The sequence below is a fragment of the Streptopelia decaocto genome, assembly GCF_964273445.1.
Source record: "Streptopelia decaocto genome assembly, chromosome: 8".
Taxonomy (NCBI): domain Eukaryota; kingdom Metazoa; phylum Chordata; class Aves; order Columbiformes; family Columbidae; genus Streptopelia; species Streptopelia decaocto.
This window is the reverse complement of record NC_138662.1, coordinates 7,747,599-7,767,838: the sequence shown is the minus strand read 5'-3', so window position 1 is coordinate 7,767,838 and position 20,240 is coordinate 7,747,599. Positions and strand designations below refer to the sequence as shown.

General features: G+C 40.0%; 1 protein-coding gene across 12 annotated transcripts in view; it reads right to left on the bottom strand.

Moving 5' to 3' along the window:
- The window catches only part of CACNA1D (calcium voltage-gated channel subunit alpha1 D), a 176,501-nt gene extending 159,582 nt beyond the window's left edge, over positions 1–16,919 (bottom strand). For all 12 annotated transcript variants that reach the window (XM_082059732.1, XM_082059737.1, XM_082059738.1 and 9 more), the window contains exons 1-3: positions 16,857–16,919; positions 14,481–14,799; positions 11,890–11,995 (exon numbers count right to left, since the gene is read on the bottom strand). In XM_082059732.1, the coding sequence (XP_081915858.1) occupies positions 11,890–11,995; positions 14,481–14,799; positions 16,857–16,896 (465 nt within the window). In that variant the 5' untranslated portion in view covers positions 16,897–16,919. The remainder of the gene's footprint in view (positions 1–11,889; positions 11,996–14,480; positions 14,800–16,856) is intronic.
- Between the last annotated feature and the right edge of the window lie 3,321 nt (positions 16,920–20,240).

The following is a 20,240-nucleotide window of genomic DNA, read 5'->3' as shown; positions in this document are numbered from 1 at the left end:
AGCCTCTGACAACAAAATTCACCAGAAAGTGTTCACCAGAAAATCAGCCAAAGTGTTTCCAAAAAAAGGCAAAAATAAGAAACTGTTTTAAGAGAACTCCCTAGATCTCATTCTACTGTTCATATGAGCCTTATTCACCATATCTTAATGTTTCACAGCCTAAAGCTTTCTTTTTCTTTTGACATCCTTTTAGAGCAGAAAACTATTTTTACAGGTTGAAAACTAAAATACTAAAAAGATAAATAGTCTGCTCAAGAACACACAAGAAGTTAGGGGCAAACTAAAAAAAAATTCAGTGCTCATTCCTGAGGTTCTTGGCTAGCAATCTTATCCTTATCTGCTTGTACCCTTTCTGCTATGGCAGCAAATCATTTTATTTCCTTAACCCGCATAATTCATTGTTCCTCTTAGAGAAGACAAGCAGTTCTGTAAGCACAAAAATTAATAAAGTCTCATCCCTACAGCCTGGCATTAGTTGATGAGTTTTGCTATGACGTGGGCTCCTGCTGTAGCCTGCCGTTGGGGAAAGAGGGAACAGAAAGTCTCTTCATGTTCTCAAAAAACATGTAAAAATAACTTTGAAATCTTTGTTTCTTCTGTATTTGGCTGAAATGAAATACTCTTAGAAGTTACAGACCTACATCACTACTTGCAGCCCCTGTATTTTTTATCCACATTGATAAATGCTCTCAGCCACACAGTGCTTAGGGAAAACATAGATGTGAGAAGCAGCTGATAGTCTTTTACTACAGGAGACAGAAACCTTTAAAAAAGTCACATGTCTAACCTGTGCTGGCAGACTAGGTCTGTGCGTGCTCAGTTTACCTATGCTCAATCTGCATTACCTCTCAGTGTTAAGCTTGCAAAGCCTCCAGTGAGTTTCAGAGGTCAGTGTAAGGTCTTCTTATTGTATTAAGAATACAGATGGCCAGCATGTCTGGTCTTAAGATGGGCTTATATTACACCAACACACCCATGACAACGCAAACATAAAACTGAATCACTAGGCCAGTAAATTTACATGGCCTTTGCTGAAACCATGGTTTACAGAATTCCTTTTACATGTGATAGTTTCATTATATTTAAGACAAACTGTAAACATTTCTAAGCACCACTGAGTTTGGTACTAGAATGTAGAGAAACTTTCTGTTCTATACTATACCTCAAGAGTTATAGCAGCTGAGGCACCTCAGCAGGAGGCAGAGCTGCCTGCATTGCTCTACTGAGGCAGGCTAGTCAGACACTGTACCTTACAGTATTCATCCTTCATTGTTGCTCTAGCAATCAGAGCACCAACTGTAGTAAGCATAATACCATAAGACTTTTAGGTACAGTTTGGTTAAACATTGTTCCTCTTTATCACTGAATTTTTTTCGTTTAGTTTTTCTGAAGTCAGTCACATGAAGAGATTTTGAGACATTTTAATAAATGTACATAGAATCGTAGAATAGTTTGGGTTGGAAAGGACCTTCAAGTTCCAATCCCCGTGCCATGGGCACAGGCATTTTCCACTAGACCAGGTTGCTCAAAGCCCCATCCAACCTGGACAGGGATGGGGCATCCACAGCTTCTCTGGGCACCCTGTTCCAGTGCCTCACCACCCTTACGGTAAAGAATTTCTTCCTTAGATCAAATCTAAATCTACCCTCTTTCAGTTAAAAGCCATTATCCCTTGTCCTACTACTATGTGTTTCTGTAAAAAGTCCAAGATCTATATAATTTGGTAAGTTGTTTTCTTTCAGCTTTTTTCTTTGCTATAGCAAGAAATAAATTATTGAACAATAGAAGATACCTGAACTCAGAACTATTAAGTCTTCTTGGGATGAAGATAAATGTATAATTACTTACATATAATTTTATGATGAATTACTTAAGCCACGCATCACTGGTACATGTTTTAAAGGATTCTGGATGAGTATTTGGGGAAAAAAAAAAAAGTAACAGCACCATAATAAATACGTCAGAGTAAAAACTGCACTAACAAAATGTCTGATAAACATAATGCAGCTTTGGGGTATTTGCTACTCAGCACCTTGGAAGGACTGCATTTTTCCGATTAGCTGAGTGGCATAAGATGTGATCTTGCTGGAGGCTGCTGCACTGCTGCAGCCACCGTCAGCCAACCCAGAAAAGTATAATTAAACTACTGAACCTTATTAATGAACTCTTCTTATGTTTATGTTCTTACACTGTAAAGAGCTTCCCAGCCTTTATGCCATACAAATGTAACTGGCTCTGTATGCTACTTTGTGCCACCGGATCTTCTCCAAAATTTTACTGAAATTGAACCTGGTAGCTTAGTAAAGCGTATTTCATCTGTCAAGTGTGATAAAATTCAACATATCACCTGTTTTATATCATATAAGAGGACAACTGAAAAACATAGCCAAATGCATCTTTGGGCTGAACTACCTTCCTCAAATATTAGCTTCTTAGAAAATATGCAATAAAAATGAATTTGAAGATTTATTTCTGATCTTATGCAAGTTAATGTTGAGCATCATCCCTTCTGCTATACTAACACTGATCACGGTCTGCATTATGTGATTTACCACAGTAACAAGTAGCAAGATTCAGATCCTTAATAATGACATTATCAACATGTATAATTCTACAAGGTTTCAAAATTGTAAGCAGCTCTCTACCCACATGAAAAGCAACCACAATAAAAGCCATCATGCACTAGCAACAGAGCTAGACACTGCCCAAACTTTCAGCCATGCAACTAAACTGAATGTATTGGCATGATTCCTTTTAATATTAAAAAATAGTAAAAATGTATTTGTTCATAATTATATGAATAAATCCATGCAAATCAATCTGTTCATAATTTCAAAGTCTTATATTACTATCAATCACTACAGTATTATTCTAGAATATTCCCCACTAACAGTGAACAGGCAAATTATGTACCTTGGTCAGCTGTGTTGATTTCATTCAAAATGTTATTTTCATAGTTAAATTTTAAACACAAATCTCCAATCTTCATTTAAAGTTTGCTTTCAAATGCTAAAGTCAAGCACCCAGGTTTCTGAGAAGAATCACACTGTTTAGTCAAGACATTCTGCAAGAATGGAGCTCCAAAAGCACTTTTCTTCATAAAAATGACTATGAAAAAGCATGGACAACAGTAAGCTGCTAATCAGTGCTACCAAGTGAATTTGATACAAGCAGGAACTAAGGGCATGACCTCAATCTCCTCTGAAGGGGAAAGGGGGATAGTATTGTATTTGCAATTCATTAAATCAAAGTTTTATTGCAGAGGATTACACAATAACAACAACAACCTAACACTGAAAAGCAAAACCATTCTATTTACATTCTCTCACTATCATCATATATTCATTTAACTTTTCTCCGTGGCCCTGTCCTTCCAGATGGCCCAGCAAAAGAGAGGTTTCGGTGCATGACAGCAGGATAAACAAATTTGAATTCTTGCAAAAAGAACGGTAAAACAAATCACACAATTAACCATCACTGAAAACAGTTTGTCATTAAACCTCACCAGATCAGAAAATACATTTTCATTGATCTCAATAGCTACATGAGTCTTCTGAAGTACCCAGACACCAGCTTTTCAAAATCACCCAGAACTCTTGCATTTCTGCTCAAATTAAGCACACAAGTCTTGACCAGCACTTTCAAAAGCAACAGGGCTCAACTCTGGGATATTTCAAGACAGAGGGCTCACACACAGACTGTAAAACAAAACAAACAGTTCTCAATGCATAATACACTTCTTATACAAAACATCTTTTTAAAGCAAAGTAAACACACATATTCTGCATAACCTAGAGTTTTAAAACAGGTTTTATAAAGCAAATCCAAGTAATATCTATGGCAAACAGCTTTTGGTGTGGCACAGATACATGGCAACACGTAAAGATTCTCAATTTTATATATTCATTTTTCAAGTAAAAACTTCAGAAACTATTGTCTGGGTTTCCTTTAGCATAGCAGCTACTGTCAAAGAATAAAACCATAGATTAATATTTTGTTAAATTTGCATGCTCAATATTGGAGGAAATTAGTAATTCACATGGTTTACATACACTCAGTAAACTGATTTTATAACCTAGGTTTCTTCATGTTTTTTTTCAGAGCATTTAAAAATCAACTTCTACTCTATTACAATAGTTTCTATGAAAAGTACAAACTCCTTCTACTTACCTTAAATGATCACTTTAGATTTTAATTGCAACAATTTTAATGTCAAATCTAACTACCTTCCTACGGACCAATTCCATTGATACTGTAACTAATACGATTATTACATATATTTGGAAGTACACAGATTTACTTTTCTTGTGAAAAGCATATATACTTAGAAGTTTTGCAGGCATACCTTTATCAAGCAAGGAATAAGTGAAAAGAAGGGTGGGGAATCACTGCTCTTTCACAGCATAATTAAACCAGAAAAAAAAAGGTTTCTACCAGTGCAGCAGTGGAAGGATGGCTTTAGGCTATCATAGAAAAATAACTCTTCCTGCTGTACACTCCATCTCCCATGGCAGTTTGCTAGTAAGGCACTACTAGCAGCTCTTTTTAAGGAGAGACAAGCCCTTAGTAGGAATTTCCCACTGGAACACGCTTGCAACTTTGAACATGGAAAACACATTTCCTGTCAAACGGGAATAATTAAGTACATCTTCTTGTAAGGTCTTCTGGTCTGGATAACTGAGAAGCTATGTCCTGCATTAAAAAAAAAAAGGGACACCGCAAAAATAACTTCACTAACTGAAACCTGTAAAACTAAGTTGTGGACCTTCTTATCATAACCTTGCACTCCAAACAGCCATTTTTATCTGTGCTGAAATAGTCAGATGCTAAGTTATATTGGGGTACACAAAATAAAGAAAAGGACTAGCCTGTATTCCCAAACATCCACAAACCCAAGTGACCTTTCTACCAGTTGGAAATTGCCACTCATCTCGGTCATAAGTTTCTTCCAGGAATGCCCCTTTTCCTAAGCCAGAGTGCAAAATAAAATTTGTTTCATTCACCACTAGAGATGGACTTGACACATGCAATTATGTTTACCAAGAAAATTCAAGAGCTATTTTATGCTACTGGTACAGGGCAGACTAGACAGAATAGGCCTGGGAACTGGCTGCAGGACAGAGAGGGTATATACCACTACCAGCTCAGAGTTTTCAAGTATTTTGCAGATATGTGCATTATAGTACAACGGAAAAAAGTTTTCTAAATAAATGATCTGCACTGGTAAAAGTCAAAGCAATGCATACTACTGGAAGTTTAGGGCTGCCAGTAATCTAAAAAAACCCTGAAATATGAAGATAGGGCTGAGTACAGCATTATAATATTTTTTAATAATCGCCTTGCAGAAATGTCATCTATTAAAGATTACTTACTGATGCACACTGTCTCACCTAATAACTATCACACAACTTTACTATTAATTTTCAAAATGATAACTCAGGCTGCTCCAGTACTTAAACAGTTACTTTATGCTTTTTTGAATATGTCAGGGTAATTGATGTACATTAAAAATAGCAGGGGAAAAAATGATCAAAATAGAGCATTTACATACTCATAGAGACACAAAAACAGAGGAGGAGGAAATTCAAACCTCTTCATTTTTAAGCCTGTGTGAAAAGAAAAAGGACAGCTCCTAACATGGGGGGGAGGGTGTTTTTGTTGTGGGGAGTGTGTTTTTGTGGTGGGTTTTGTTTGTTTGGGTGTTTCAGTTTGGGTTTTTTGTTTGATTTGTTTGGGTTTTTTTCTTTTTCAAGGTTAAACCTACTGACTTTCTCACAGGCCCTCCTGACGACTCATACACAGAACTACAAAAACCTTTCACTGACTTGATATGCAACATTAAATTCCTGTGGTATATCAGTTACAATTAAATCAAATATTTTTGAATATTTTTTTCAAATTAAACTTAGTGACATTTTCCCCTAAAAATCTAGTGCCTTTAGAACCAGTAGCCAGGTGCTTGGCTAAAGGCACACAGAATGTTGTAATGTCTCCATCATGTTTTCCCATATGCAAAATGAAGTATTTTCAGTAGAGTCCAAATTATCTTGCATCTTTCCTGAAAAATTTACTTGGGTGACTTTTATGCCAGATAGCAAAGACATTAGGAGAGATCATCAGCTAAGAACCCAAAGGTACAAAAAGATTAGAAACATGGTATCAAAAATAAAATTTAGACCAGAAGATGTTTGAAGTGAGGGGAGAGAGATCCAGGCCTCAAAGAACCCTGAACTGGAGAAATAAACACAAGAAAGACAGTAGATGAATATGGAAGTCCTTCTAAAATACATCTTAGAACATTTAGCAATTAAACAAAAGTCTTTAGAATTATTTTCTAAATGTGGTTAAAATTAATAACATTCTACAAAAATCTTTTCAGATAAGCTACATATAGAGGATACTCTTTTCAATTGATGGATTAATTAGTCATGTGGCCTTAGAACTGAATGAGTCATAGGGCTGCTAATGAGATGAGAAGAGGAAGCCTGACCTCCAAGTCAAGAGTTCAACTAGTTCTTAAGAGCACTCTCCAGCTGTGCCCTAGATTGAGGGCACAGCTAACAGTCCAGGGACAACACTGGCTTTCCTGTTGCTGGAGTCACTGAAAGGTCTAACTAAAGCTACTTACAGAGGAAATCTCTGCCTGAGACACAGAACACAAACATAACCTTTCTGCAGCAGCATCCCCCACTATGGCTCTCCCAGTCCCAACTACCTGGGAGAAAGAAGAAAAGGTGGTCAAGACCATCACCTGACATGGTCTGCAAGCATAAGCTGGAGTGACCTCCTTTTAATGCAGAGCCTCACTCTTTGAGAGGGTTCCCCACTGACAATGGTGGCCAGAAAGAAGGCTGAAAATTCCTACTATCAGCAGCATGGACCCTTTAATCATCATTAGGTTACAGTCCTGGATGCATTAGGGTCAAGCTGTTTACTGATGTGACTTTGCACTTGCCAATTTGCTCTAATTTATGCAAGTCTCCCAAAATGCACAGGCTGTCAATCTCTCCTCAAATAAAACACTGTCACCAGTGAAAACCTTCATGGTCTAGTCACAGGAGATGTAAGACACCTCACTTCAAGAGTGTAGTTTTCATAGACTGTATAGACAGATGCCTACTTATTGTTCACATTTACTTTTTTAAAAAGGAATGGAAAAGAATAAGCAAAATCCAGACTTGTGTTGTGCCAGTCTGCCTGCACACTGTGAAGAAGCCCAGTGCTAGCCAGACCAATAGGAAAGTCAGTAGGAGGCAAAGCACAGGAGAACACAACATGGTACAGCAGGATGATACATGAAAGAAAAATTGAGGAGAGTGAGATAGAGCAAAGTATGCTGCAGAAGAGGACAAACAGATGAGTAAACACAGGGGGAAGCCAGAGGGCAAGGAAAAAAAGATAAGAAAGAAACAAGTAGGAAGTTAAAGACAAAAGACATGAAGGGAAATAACATACCACGGATGGGGGAAAATTAAAAATATAGAAACAGAAGAAAGATATACACAGGAAACCTTCCTGCCAGAAAATATTTCTTATCAAGCTCAGACAAGAAATACTGTCAAAATTAGAGCTGAATCAAGTGTGATAAGTTCAGATCACCTGCAACTTCTAAAGGCAGATGAAAGAAATGACATTAAAATATGATGTAGTGAGCTTATGAGCTTATTTCATCCCTGAGCACACTGCCCCTGTTCTGCAGTAACAGAAAAATAATTCCTCTGGTTCAATAATAGTTTCATGCACCTACTTGTGGAAGAACTGGACCCACTTGTGAAAGAACAATAACTGATTAGGGACTAATTATTATGTAGAACTCAGGATCAAGTTCAATACCTGTTTTTAAAGTTCTATGCAGTGTAGAAAAGCATGGAAGAACTACTCCCTTTAAAGTATAGAAAAGATGATCCCTTCCTCCTGCTTTTTCTTGCACACACCAAAGACACAGATCAAGGTGTTTTAGACAAAGGATCAGATAAATTTTCACACAGAACACCCGACTGTAACACTTGGCAAGTGGTCACACACAATCCAGTCTGAATTTAAGTCTGCACTTCTGCTTTGTTTGAAATGCATTGGTTTTTAATCACCCAGTACCAACACATCGTTCTTGAGAGAGAATAAGGATAACCATGAGTGCACTGCACAAGAAGACAGCTGTAGTGCACTCTCTGCTCTCAGAGAATGGCCAAAAGGCAAAACAGAAATCTAAGCTTGTCTGCTCAGAAGATCAAGAACCCTAACAATCAAAGGGACTCCTATCCTGCAACAGTGATTACCATCTGCTTAATTTAGTCACTGATATCTGAAGAAACCTTGACTTGCTTCCTTAAGTTATTGTAAGTATCTGATATCATAGCATGATGCTGGCTCTGTCACAAAAACTTCAATAATCACAGCTTGCACACCAGCAAAGATGAGTGACCAACACAGAAACACAGAGTTATCCCATCCTCACACTTAGCTTGCACTGTCAGTTTTCTACAAACAGTCTACTGTTCCAAAAATAAGGGTGTGGAACCTTCTCACATTTATCTTAAGATATCTAAGATTAAAAATTGACTCATATTCAAGAAGAACAATAGAAGATAATAATAATAACAACAATAGTAACAATAACAATATTCAAAATACACCCTATTTTTTTAAAAAGTGTAAATATGCATACATTTGCTTTGTTATTTCACTAAAGACACATCTATTTGTTTCTTAAAATGTTTGTTATACTTTTGGTTAATTTGTGCTAAAATTTCTTTTGCCATTACTACTGCAACATATCACTGACTTTGTGTTGATTAGACACCACATTTTGAAACATTCATGAGAAAGTAAAACCAGTGGTCATTCTCAGCCCAACCAGCAGTCAGGTGGTTGACACAGGGTCAGTGCTTCACTAGTTCAGTCACAGATGAAGACAGACTCAGAAATTTTATCTCAGGTCTCGTGGACATACCATCATACAGAAACTGTCTTCTACCATCCCATCACAAAGAGAAATCAAAACCTGTTCTGCACATACACCTTTGGACTGATGTTGCCATTGCAGACTTCCTGAAGTCATAAAGAAGGAACACTTTGACTGCTCAGATTCTCATATATGCAAGCAGTCTTCTACTAGCCCAAGCAAAACTGGTGAAGTTTCCATTTCTAGTTCCCACTTACCAGTGTTCCACTGTTTTTTGCCCTCTTGTACCATTGCTTCATCTCTCTATAGGTGACTACAAATTATGTATATTTTGTATTTGCCGAACAAAAATACACAGCTATAAATATTAATTTTTTCAGTTTACAAACAAACAAAAAAAGAGCCGGTTCAGTTGGCTGATGGAAAGCAATTAATCTATTCAACTCAATGAAGCACCATTGATTTACTCCCCGAGAACCAAGCCATACGTATAATAGCCACACGCAAACTAAAATTTCTAAAGCTGAACTTTCAGGGTTTACATAATAAGGACGGGAAGGCACTGGAGCCAGACCATGCTCCTGCTCCTCACTCTGGGCCCTCCCAACAAGGCACTAAATGATACAAGTGCTGCAATCTGTATGGTGTCGATGGTGCCTGTGTCCAGAGAGGAAAGCGGGGACAAAAGGCTGAGGGGTTGATAGGACCCAACATCTGGGCTGGAAGGAGAGAGGAGATCATCTCATTTCCCTCAGCTTTTGAACTTGGATCAAAGCCAGAATGGGCTACAGTCTCCTCGCAAGATCAAACTGGCAGTGTGCGGCTCAAGGAGGACAAACTTGTCTACATGCAGGGGACTAGAATCCTATCAGATTTGTAAGATTTAATATTGATTTTTAAGGTTTGGCCTGGTTTTTAGACCAGTATCACAAAGGATCTGAACATTATTCGACAGAATAACCCTTACTTCCACTGTAAAACAACTGATAGCCCTCTCTCTCAAATATAGATCTGTACATACACCTCAAGCATCAGGAAATGCATGCTCAAGCAAGCCTGGAGATTTCTAACTCAGGTCATCTTCGATATTCCCTCACAATACTCTTGAATCCACACTGCAAGTTCAACCAAGTGGGTCCACACCAGGAAAAATGTCAGGGAAACAGCAGAGGAAGAGATGTGAACCCAGAGCGCTGGTTAGCGTATTTTATGATTCAGAACCTTGGTTGTAAGAAAAGCCAATTTTGCTCATTCCAGAACCACTTATTTAATTAGATCAGGTACACGGGATGTGTCTGTGTGTTCTCTTATTGGGCTTAAAGCTGTCCCAGTACCTGGAAGTACACTGTCAGGATAAATTCTGTTCTTTGAGCAAACTTAACGGAATTGCTTAACATCAGTATAAACAGGATTCAAATTTAAACAGGAATTTGAGAGAATTTAAATGGCCAAGTAAACTTCATATACATATAATTTGGGGTCTTCAAGACCCTGTCAACTTAAAATGGATAAGGATCTTTTACGAAAAAAAAGAAAAAAAGTAATTTTGTTCAGACTAACCTGGCCACGTTAGACGAATACAAGGAAAAACCATGAGGGATGAAAAATGCCCATTTCTTTCTAAATAGTGCATTGTAGAATTAGGTCAGAAATAATAAATGTTTTTAGTGTTAGTTTTGTTTAGGCTAACGTGTATTTCAAAATTATTAGCCTCTGACACAAGTAACTGCTTTATGAAATTAGAAATGCTTTATGAAATTAGTTATTAGTGGATATCTTGGTGGATTGACAGCTATTGAGATTTGAGGCCTGAACTTCTCAGGGGAAGAAAAACAAACAAACAAACAAAAAGGGATGAGGGGAAGATAAAGACTGATCGTTGGCTACACAGCTGCATAAATCGCTCCTTACATTGCCCTGAATTATTCTTTTGCCAGCATTTTTTACTGTCCACATTTGCTTAATCTTGATGAACTTTAGAAACAAAAAAATATATAAAATGGGTCATATGCTCAGAATAATTTTCGGAAAATAAACAAGCTTGCACACCACAAATTACACAAACATGTTCATAAATAGAAGATCTCATATCAACTTCAGTTTTCCAGGTAAATTAATTCAAAATAACCTACTTACTGGTATCCAAGTCTTTATTTTGTGAGCAAACCTCCCCTGCCCCTCAAAGTCACATGCAGATTTTGAGTGCACAGAACAACATGCACTCCACTATTTCAATATGGTGTTTAATATAAACAACCAAATTATGAAATGTAATTCACAATATTACTCTTCAGTATGATAGCCTTTATAGGTTTTAATAAAAAAATAAAATTAATTTTCAGGATATATTTTCAAGCACAATGCTTGTATACTATTTTCAATCTAAGAAATACATCTTCACACACTACTTCATGCAGTACCACCCCTTTTCTGAAAGATCACATTGATGTTCCTATCATTTTAAAATGTATTAATGTAAAATTTCCCACCATGCTCTCATTAAAAACTAAAATATTTAGTAAAATAACTAAATAACACCACCAAAAATCATAAACAGACAAGTATACTGGACAGGCAGTAAAACTTCAGAAGGACTGAAGTATCAGAAACACAATAACAACTAGTAGACATACTTAATATAAGCAATAGAAATTCAAATTAAAGTTTTTATACCACACAAATATACATATAGATGCAGCATAATATTAATGTACATTCCCCTCCAAAAAATGACACTGCTGAAAAATCTTATTTTTAACGCATGACCTAAGGGAACACATTAAAATTGGGGGGGGGGGGGGGGAGGGAGCGGTGCACAAGCAAAGCAATTCCATATACACATTTTATTTTGAAGCATCACTATATACCAATTAGGGGTTTTTTACTAAAATTATCTATACAAAATACAGGCTCAAATACTAGCAGTTAATCATGACCATCAAGTTAATAGTATAGCAAGCAAATATAAAAGACTGAAAAGTACTTACCAAATTATGATTAGTTGAATTAGAATCATCTTCTGGGAATGGGATGTAAACAGCTAAGGCCACACAATTGGCAAATATAGACAGTAGTATAAATATGTCAAATGGTCTGGAAAAATCTCGTTAAGGAATTCATGAATTATGAGTATCTATAAACTTTTAAGTCCAATTCTCCTTTCAGCATCAACGGTTGTAACAGGTCTTACTTTTAAGGCAATCTTTTGACTGATAACTGTGACAAACACTTCATCACCTTTAGTTGTACTGCTGTACCGTATTATTTTCCATCACAATGATCTTTCAACATCCTCTTCGTTTTGAAAAAAGAGAAAATTATTACTCTTGCTGCCACAGAGCACTTTAAATTCCAGAGATGAATATAATTATACACTCTTAAATCAATACGTGGGTCATCATGATGGGTAAGGAATACTTATCAAGCTGTTCTGTCCTCATATCCTCACACAGGTCTCATTAATATTAACAGCAATTTGTTTGTCCAAAGGAGGAAAATTATTTGGGATCTAGTTCACAGCAGGATATGAGAAAGATTCCCAGCAAATCACAACTGTTCTCCTGTGTGAGAGCTACAAAGCTGCACATGGAACACAGGAAAATTCTGAGCCCCTCTTCATGTCCCTGGCAGCTGAAATCCCAAGCAGTTTTGCTTTGACCAGGACAGATGAAAGTTTAGGTAAGCAGACAGGGCAACAGAATATCATTACTGGCTGAGCAGCCATGCACACTGAGAGGCTTTCGCACCAACACCACCATGAATTGCAGCTACCCTTCTATAACATATCTGGACAACAGCAGTTGAAACCTGGAGATATCTTTTGTCTTCCAGAAGGAAAAATATTTCTTGAAATTCATGCCTATAAAATTCATCCTTCATTTTAACATTTAAACATTTTTAACATTTTCATTTCCCAAAAGTATTCCATTATTTTCTTGTAACTACAGACATGGAGGTACCCAGACAAACCCATTCATGGAAGTTGGGAAAGGGAGTATTTTGGAATTTAACTATGATTTTTGACACCCTTTCTTCAAGTCAATGCAAAACTTCCTGATAAATGTCCATAAGAGTCCCATAAAAGGCTGAAGGAAGAGTACTGAATATACTCAAGAGCATATTTTTATCATTTATAATACTTTTCCTAAAAAAAAAAAAAAAAAAAAAACCCAAAAAAAAAACCAGCAGCTTGTACAAAGCCCATATGCCCCTTAAGACCTGTTAAATTTTGTTTGTTGACATATAAAAAGTTTGTCACCTCAGGGACTGAGTTTACATCCACAAAGTGTATCAACATAAACAGCTGCTATGTTGTGTACAAAATAAAATTACAACACACATTCTCCAGACTGAAAAGAGTAACCATACCAGTGAGAAACTGACAACCTTGTTTTAAGATGCAGTGCTACTGGAACAAGCTCTGCCCTGAGTTATTCCATTCTAGATCCATAGTAATTTCATTTAACTGACCTTAGCCAAGTAGAGGCCAATTTACTTAAATTAGTTGGACTTTCACCAGTTTAAATTAAAGAAAATTCTGTTTCACTATCTTTAATTGGCAATTGAATTATGTTCAAATAATTAAAAAAAAACAAGCCCTATAAATGAGTAACAGTTCCTATTGCCAGGTTGGCTGTTCTGTTTAAAATAACAAAATGAGTTTTACTTCAGTAGTCTACTCTCTTGAACAGCTGTTTCCCATTACAGGGATGTTGCCATGGCTAACAGGCAAACATTTTTCTCTTCGTACCTCAAAAAACTATTTTCTATTTCAAGCCTTTTCTTGAGAGTTAAATAATATACCAAATCAACATGCTATCGGTTCTGCCAAAGAAACCCACATACTTGTAATTCATAATCACTGAACTAAAGATAAAACAATCCTGCCCAGCATACAAGCCACCATGAATCCAGGCCAGTATATCTGATCGCTTATCTACACACGTACATGCTTCCAAATATGTTTGGTAGTAGATCTATGTTGTAAATATTCCAAATATTAACATATTTCAGACACTTGTATATATTTACAGTCCTTATCTTAACTAAAAATCTTCCCTTCTTTAGTACTTGAAAAATATTTTTTTAAAAAAGATTTCTACATCTGACTCATTTTCCCTAATGGCAACACTCCAAATTGCAATATGGAAGACACACATTTGACATCTTAGGTCATCTCCCAATTAACCCTGCTTGATGCACTCTTATCCAGTCAACCTTATTTGGAAGGGCAACAAATGCACTACAAAGATTTGCTGGAATATAACATAAACTTGTAACTTCAAAAAATTCTGAATGCGTTCCCCTCATCTACCCTAAGAAAAAAGGAACAACTGTAAGCTCTTTTGACTTTGAGTTACTTCAGTAAAATTATATTCTATGTCATTATGACACAAATTAAGAGGCTATCTTTAACAGCAATTTAAGCAAAACTACCACCAACATTAATGACAGTTACCCAGAGGTGCAGGTGAACTGAGGCTGTGATGCTCCAAGAGTTGCTGTAACACAATCCCCTCGATACATTCAGAAAACACAAGGAACAGGCGGTAAAAAAGGAAACTGTATCAAAGGATACTTCCATTCTACTAGACTAATGCAGGCTCTTCGTATGGGGTTGTTGAGGGATAAACAGAAAAGGGCACGGGGTGGCCGACTATTAGATGTATTACCCTGTTTTTTGCTCTTGGCATATTGCTGGCGTTTTCTTTGGGACAGAGATCCTACAGGCTGGGCTGTGGTGGTACTCATGTTTTGGGCAGCCTTTGCTTGTCTAGCAGCATCAATTGCAGCTTGCCAAGATAGAACAGTTTGCTTGGATGGTGCTGAACTGTTTGACTGAATAGCTGGTCCGTCACCAGGGAGAGGAATTCTGGTGCTACTTGCATAGTTCGCCTCTATGGGACAAAAGAAAAAAGTATTTGGTTATAATGTTTTATGTTAAAGTGTGTCACAATATATCTGACAGATATTTTAAAACCTCTTGGCAGTGGGGTGCTTCCACTCAATCTACTACAGAGCAAAAGTGTATGCACATGTATGTGACTGAACAGCAGCAAAAAATGCTCAGGAACCAGTATGATAACTTCCAGTTTAATGCATACATCAAGACACAAACACTTCACATTTTGAATCTTCCACTTAACTGCATTTTCTCCTAACTGGATGGCAGCTTTCCTGTCACCATGTTTATCCAATAAAAAATAGCTACTCCTCAAGATCAATTCTGCTATAGAACTTTGTAGCTGTTTAACATTCTTGCACATTGTTCAATTAAGAATAACCAACAAGGGGGGGGTGAGATAAGTCCTGTAAGCAAGTTAAAGCTTGTCCTATTCTGCATTTTCAAATAATTGTCTACTGATAAACATGTTCGTAAAGTACTGGTATCTTTCACACTAGAAATTACAACCGTGAAACCACTGTAAAGGGACGGGGTTTGGTTTTGCCTCTTCACAAGGATTTAAAAAATAGACTTCACCTTCCACATAATAACAAAGTCCCCTCTATCGAGATGACAGCAAAGGCGGCAAAACACCACCTCCCCGCAAGGAGCTCTCCTCGCGAGCTCTTTGACTAGAGCAACAGAGTCTACTCCTACATGCACCTGTAGGAAGGAGAGACTCCTGAGCGAGATTCCAAACTTGAAGATGCCTGGGTGGGGGGATTAAAAAAAATTGCAGGAAAGACACAATATACACAATATACACAATATACACAATATACACAATATACACAATATACACAATATACGTGCCGAGAATTCGGGCTGGCGGGCGGGATGACTGCGAAACGGATCTACCGAGGCAGGAGAGGAAAACCGCTCCCCGGCGATCGCTGCTTGTCGAGCGGGGGAGAAGCACAAGCAGCAGCCCCCGCTCTGCCACACGGGGGGAACGAGAAAGACGCGAGAGCCGCGACCGCGCGTGGGTGCGCACGAGCCCGGGCGCCGCTTCCCGCTCCTCTCGCGCCCCTGCTTGCGCGGGGGGCGGCAGCGCGCGCCGGGGGCGCGGGGCGGCGGGAGCCCTAAGATGGCTCCCCGGGATGGCGGCGGGGGGGACACGGCCCCGGCGCTGGGCAGCGGGCGGCGCACCCACGGCCGGGAGCCGCGGGGGCAGGGCCGCCTCGGGACGGGTGACACCGGGGCAAAGGTGGGAATTTTATCTCCAACATTTTTCCAGAGCATCCCTGCTCCCCCCCCCCCGCTTTTTTCCCCCAGATAAAAAAACAACAGCACAGCCATCTCGCCCGCCATCCGCCTGCCCTTTGGGATGCTATGAAACGTAGCTGGGCGCAAATAAACCACCCACCTATCTACCTATCTACCCATCGTCTTTTAAAATCGATACTTGGAAACAAAGCCCGGGTGCCTGCGTTCCCCGGGGGAGCACCACAAACTTACTGCTAATTTGAGGAGGCAGGAATCATTTATAAACAACACTGGGGGATATGGAAGCGGCCGCCGCGGGGGATTAACGCTGAGGCGCCCCGGCAGGGCAGGGGGCCGAGCACATCGCACCCCCGCCCGGCCCTAACCCCTCGCTGCCCTCCCGCCCCGGCGCGGGGAAGCCACGGGGGAGCCGCATCTCCAGGCAGGTTTATCCACAATTACACCAATAAGAGGGAAACACAGACCAAGCCGTGTCCTCCCCCAGCGCAGCCAGCTGGTATTAATGGCCTCGGGGCAAAAGACAGACAGGCATAAACCCGCTCCCATGTTGGTCACATGCCGAGGGCAGCACCTTATCTCGCCTTCACCTCTTCCTCTGCCCTTCCCATTCCCTCCTCGAACCCAACCGCTCATCCTTTCCCCATCCCAAAAACACCCTATCCTCAACCCCTTCCCTAATCCCCCCAATCCCCGACTCCCAAATCCCTCATAAATCCTCCGCCGCTCTCCCGTCCTCTCAATCCCGGGCACGCCGCTGCCCTTGGTGGGCACTCCGGCTCTTACCTTCTGGGTGCCGCTCCGGCTGCTGCTGCTGCTGGTGCATTTTTCTCACTTTCTCCAGTGTGCGAGAGGAAAACGGAAAAAAAAAAAAAAAAAAAAAAAAAAGGGCAGAGACTTCCCCCACCCCAAGCCAGGTGTGCGCTGCCCCCTGCGCTCCCCGCTATCCGACCCCCATGGTAGTGACTAGCGACGTGCGAGGGGCTGCTGCTGCTCCTCCTCCTGCTGATGCTTCACCGCTGCCAAATCCCTCAGAGTTTGGGCCAACATGACACTCACATCCGGGTGACACGGGATCTCTCCATCCCTAGCAACCCGGCTGCTGCTGCTGCCGCCTGCTCCTCAGTCCCCCTCCTGCTGCTGCTGCCTGCTCCTCAATCCCCCTCCTCCTGCTGCCTGCTCCTCCTCAGTCCCCCTCCTCCTGCTGCTGCCTCCTGCTCCTCAGTCCCCCTCCTCCTGCTTGCCGCTGCCAAGGGGTTAACTCCCTCGCTGCCGCCGCTGCCACCGCCACCTGCTGCTGCCGCGCTCCCGCGGCCGCGCCGGGCGGGGGCGCGGAGCCGCTCTCTAATCGCCTGGAGCTCCGGCAGCCGCAAATAGAGCTGCTGCCGCCGCCGCTTTAACCCCTTCGCCGCCGCGCAGCAGCTCCCACGGGCTGCCCCCGCCGCCGCCACCCGTCCTGCCGCACGGTCGCCGCGTTCCGGCCGAGGCCCCGTTCCGTCCGGCCGCCCGGGGCCGCGCAGCGCCCCGCGTACCCCGCCCGTCCTCGGCCCCGTCCCGTCCGACTCGCTGCCCCACACGGCAGGTGCCGGTGTAACGCCCGGGACACCACCGAGACCTGAGCGACTTTAGCCTCTCCCCCTCCACGCACTCCGCGACCATCGCTATTGACAACTCAGGCCATACCGAGCCGGGACAGCCGTCCCCGTCCGCCCTTGCCCGCGCCAGCCCCGCGGGGGACGCGCTCCTCCTCCGCTTTCACCTCTAGGGAAAACCCAGAAACTCAGCCCAACTTTGAGCTCTCCCCTTACCTCATTAACCTGTTGAAATGGCGCCCTTCTGACTGCAAGCCAACCCTGAGACTTCGGTACTTGTCTTCAATGTCCATGAAAGTCACCACTAGGACTTCTTTTCTCAACAGTCAGATATTTAGGTGTCAAAAATCTTTGGTGCATTTTCAAAAATGTCTAAATCAAGACTAGTTGCCTAACAACCACAGCAGGCACTGGAAGGAGGCACCTAATGTACTTAGCAGGAGTGAGTGCCTAACCTGCTTAGGCACTTAGTACCTTTATAAACCTAGACTCCGGTATCGAAATCATTTTTTAAATGAGACTTACAAAGTTAAACACTGAGACGCTATTGAGAAATTAATAACTAATAAGGCCTGGATCTGACATCAGCAAAAAGCATCCTATAGTGAAGGGCTGCCTCCCTTGCAAATGTTTTAATGGAATTTCTGGATTCTGGCATTACCAATGCCTATTTTCTAACCCTCAGTCCTTATAACAGGTCATAGCAATATGTACTGGCAACTACCAAATGCTCCTCAAAACCAAACTTCATAAACCTCCCAATAAAATCGTGAAACAGGGAAATTTTTTTTCAGTTGGTCCAAAACTGTACGCATATATTTTTTCATATTTCAAAAGCTAACTGTCCCTTTATTGCTAGAACAAATTATCTAGTATATTTGCAAAATCAAAATTTTATTTTAAAAAGAAATACAAGAAAGAAAGTCTTGATAAAGTATTCAAGAACATTGATACTGTTTAGTCACAAAAGTGCTAATTACTGAAGCCATCAACACTTCTCTAAACAGCTGTTTTCCCATCTTCTTCTAGAAACTTGTGTCTAATTATTTCACTAAGATTGCTTCACTTTTATTTCACTTTGATATTAGTTACTCATCCCTGGATGAAACAGCCAGCATTATGTGCATGTTTTAGAATGTCTACCAGCTATCACAACAAGTTTCCATTTTGAACAGAAGCAACCATTGTTCAGAAAAAGAAGAAATACGCATGTCCTCATCTGTCATAGACTCTGTGTACTTCATACACTCAGTGTGCTTCTTTTATATGTTAAAGAATCGTAGAGCAGTGAACAAATACATTTGATATTATGTTTATTGAAGATTTGCAACTAAATTACTATAATTACCCCCTCAATAACATTTACTGCTTGTCAGGGATTTATTCTCTGCAAGGGAAAGAGCCGGCCAAAGAAGCAGCCTCTTATGGACATCATAGGAGCAGAAGCCCACTAAGAATTGAGGAGTGTTGTGCAGAAGGATAAACCTAATTAACCAAAACTTCAGCCACTCTGAACTTGTGGAGCGGCACACAGCAAACTGTGCAGAGGTTCAGTGCCGGAAGAAAGAGTAAATCCAATTGCAATGCATGTGGGAGGAACTTACGTAACAAATACGTAATTTTATAAAAAAATGGGAAGCAACAGAACTAGCCTGGTCCTTAACGAGGCAGGGATTCTCACCCATGCGGGTTAATCCATTATTAATTCTAATAGTCCGTCTGAAGTTATTAGTATGCTAATATATACTAAATTATTACTATCTTATACATGGGAGGAATATTTTAATGAAAGATGGCTATGTTGCAAACAAGGATTCATTCTCATCCATGTTATGTATTTCCTTTTCACTTTGCATATATTTTCAAGTGCACCCTTTTTTTCTTTTTCCCTAAAGACTTCTCTTTTCATTGTTCTTGTCTGCAGTATGGCAGAGCTACAATTTGAGTTTGATGTTTGAATTTTTATCTAAAAAAGACCATGATGAAGTTTAAATATGTTAGCATATTGTTTATGTCCAATCGGTGAATATCATCTTTCTGATGTCAGTACAATGGTGACTCTCTAAAGAACTTATAATAGCACTTTGTTATTATGAATGGAGTTTATAGGGAAAACTATAAAAAGTGCATACTTCTGAAAACCCATTAACTGGGATCTAAAAAATAGATAAAAATGTGCATAAATGGATTTTAAAATACATTAATCCGCTATAGAATGAAGATGATGAGAGGGAGGCTTAATTGTCTATGATATTGACCTTATCCATACTCGAGATTTAATAGGTAAAAAAACTTCCAAGAGGATATAACTCTGAATTTTATTTGCCCTATGCAACAATAGTCTTTTATGTTTTTACATAGTTGTTTTCTTTATTAATTTGCATGAGCGGAGTAACCTAATACTAAGCATAATTTTTATTTTCTTCTCTCCTAATTAGTATTTGACAAAAACATTCAAATGCCAGAAACCTACCACACTGAGGTCTTACCATGTAATCATTTGCATAGAAGCTCACCAAAACCACAGATTTTTGAAAGCTCAATGTAAATGAAGTCAGTAACACTGCTTCAGTCTACC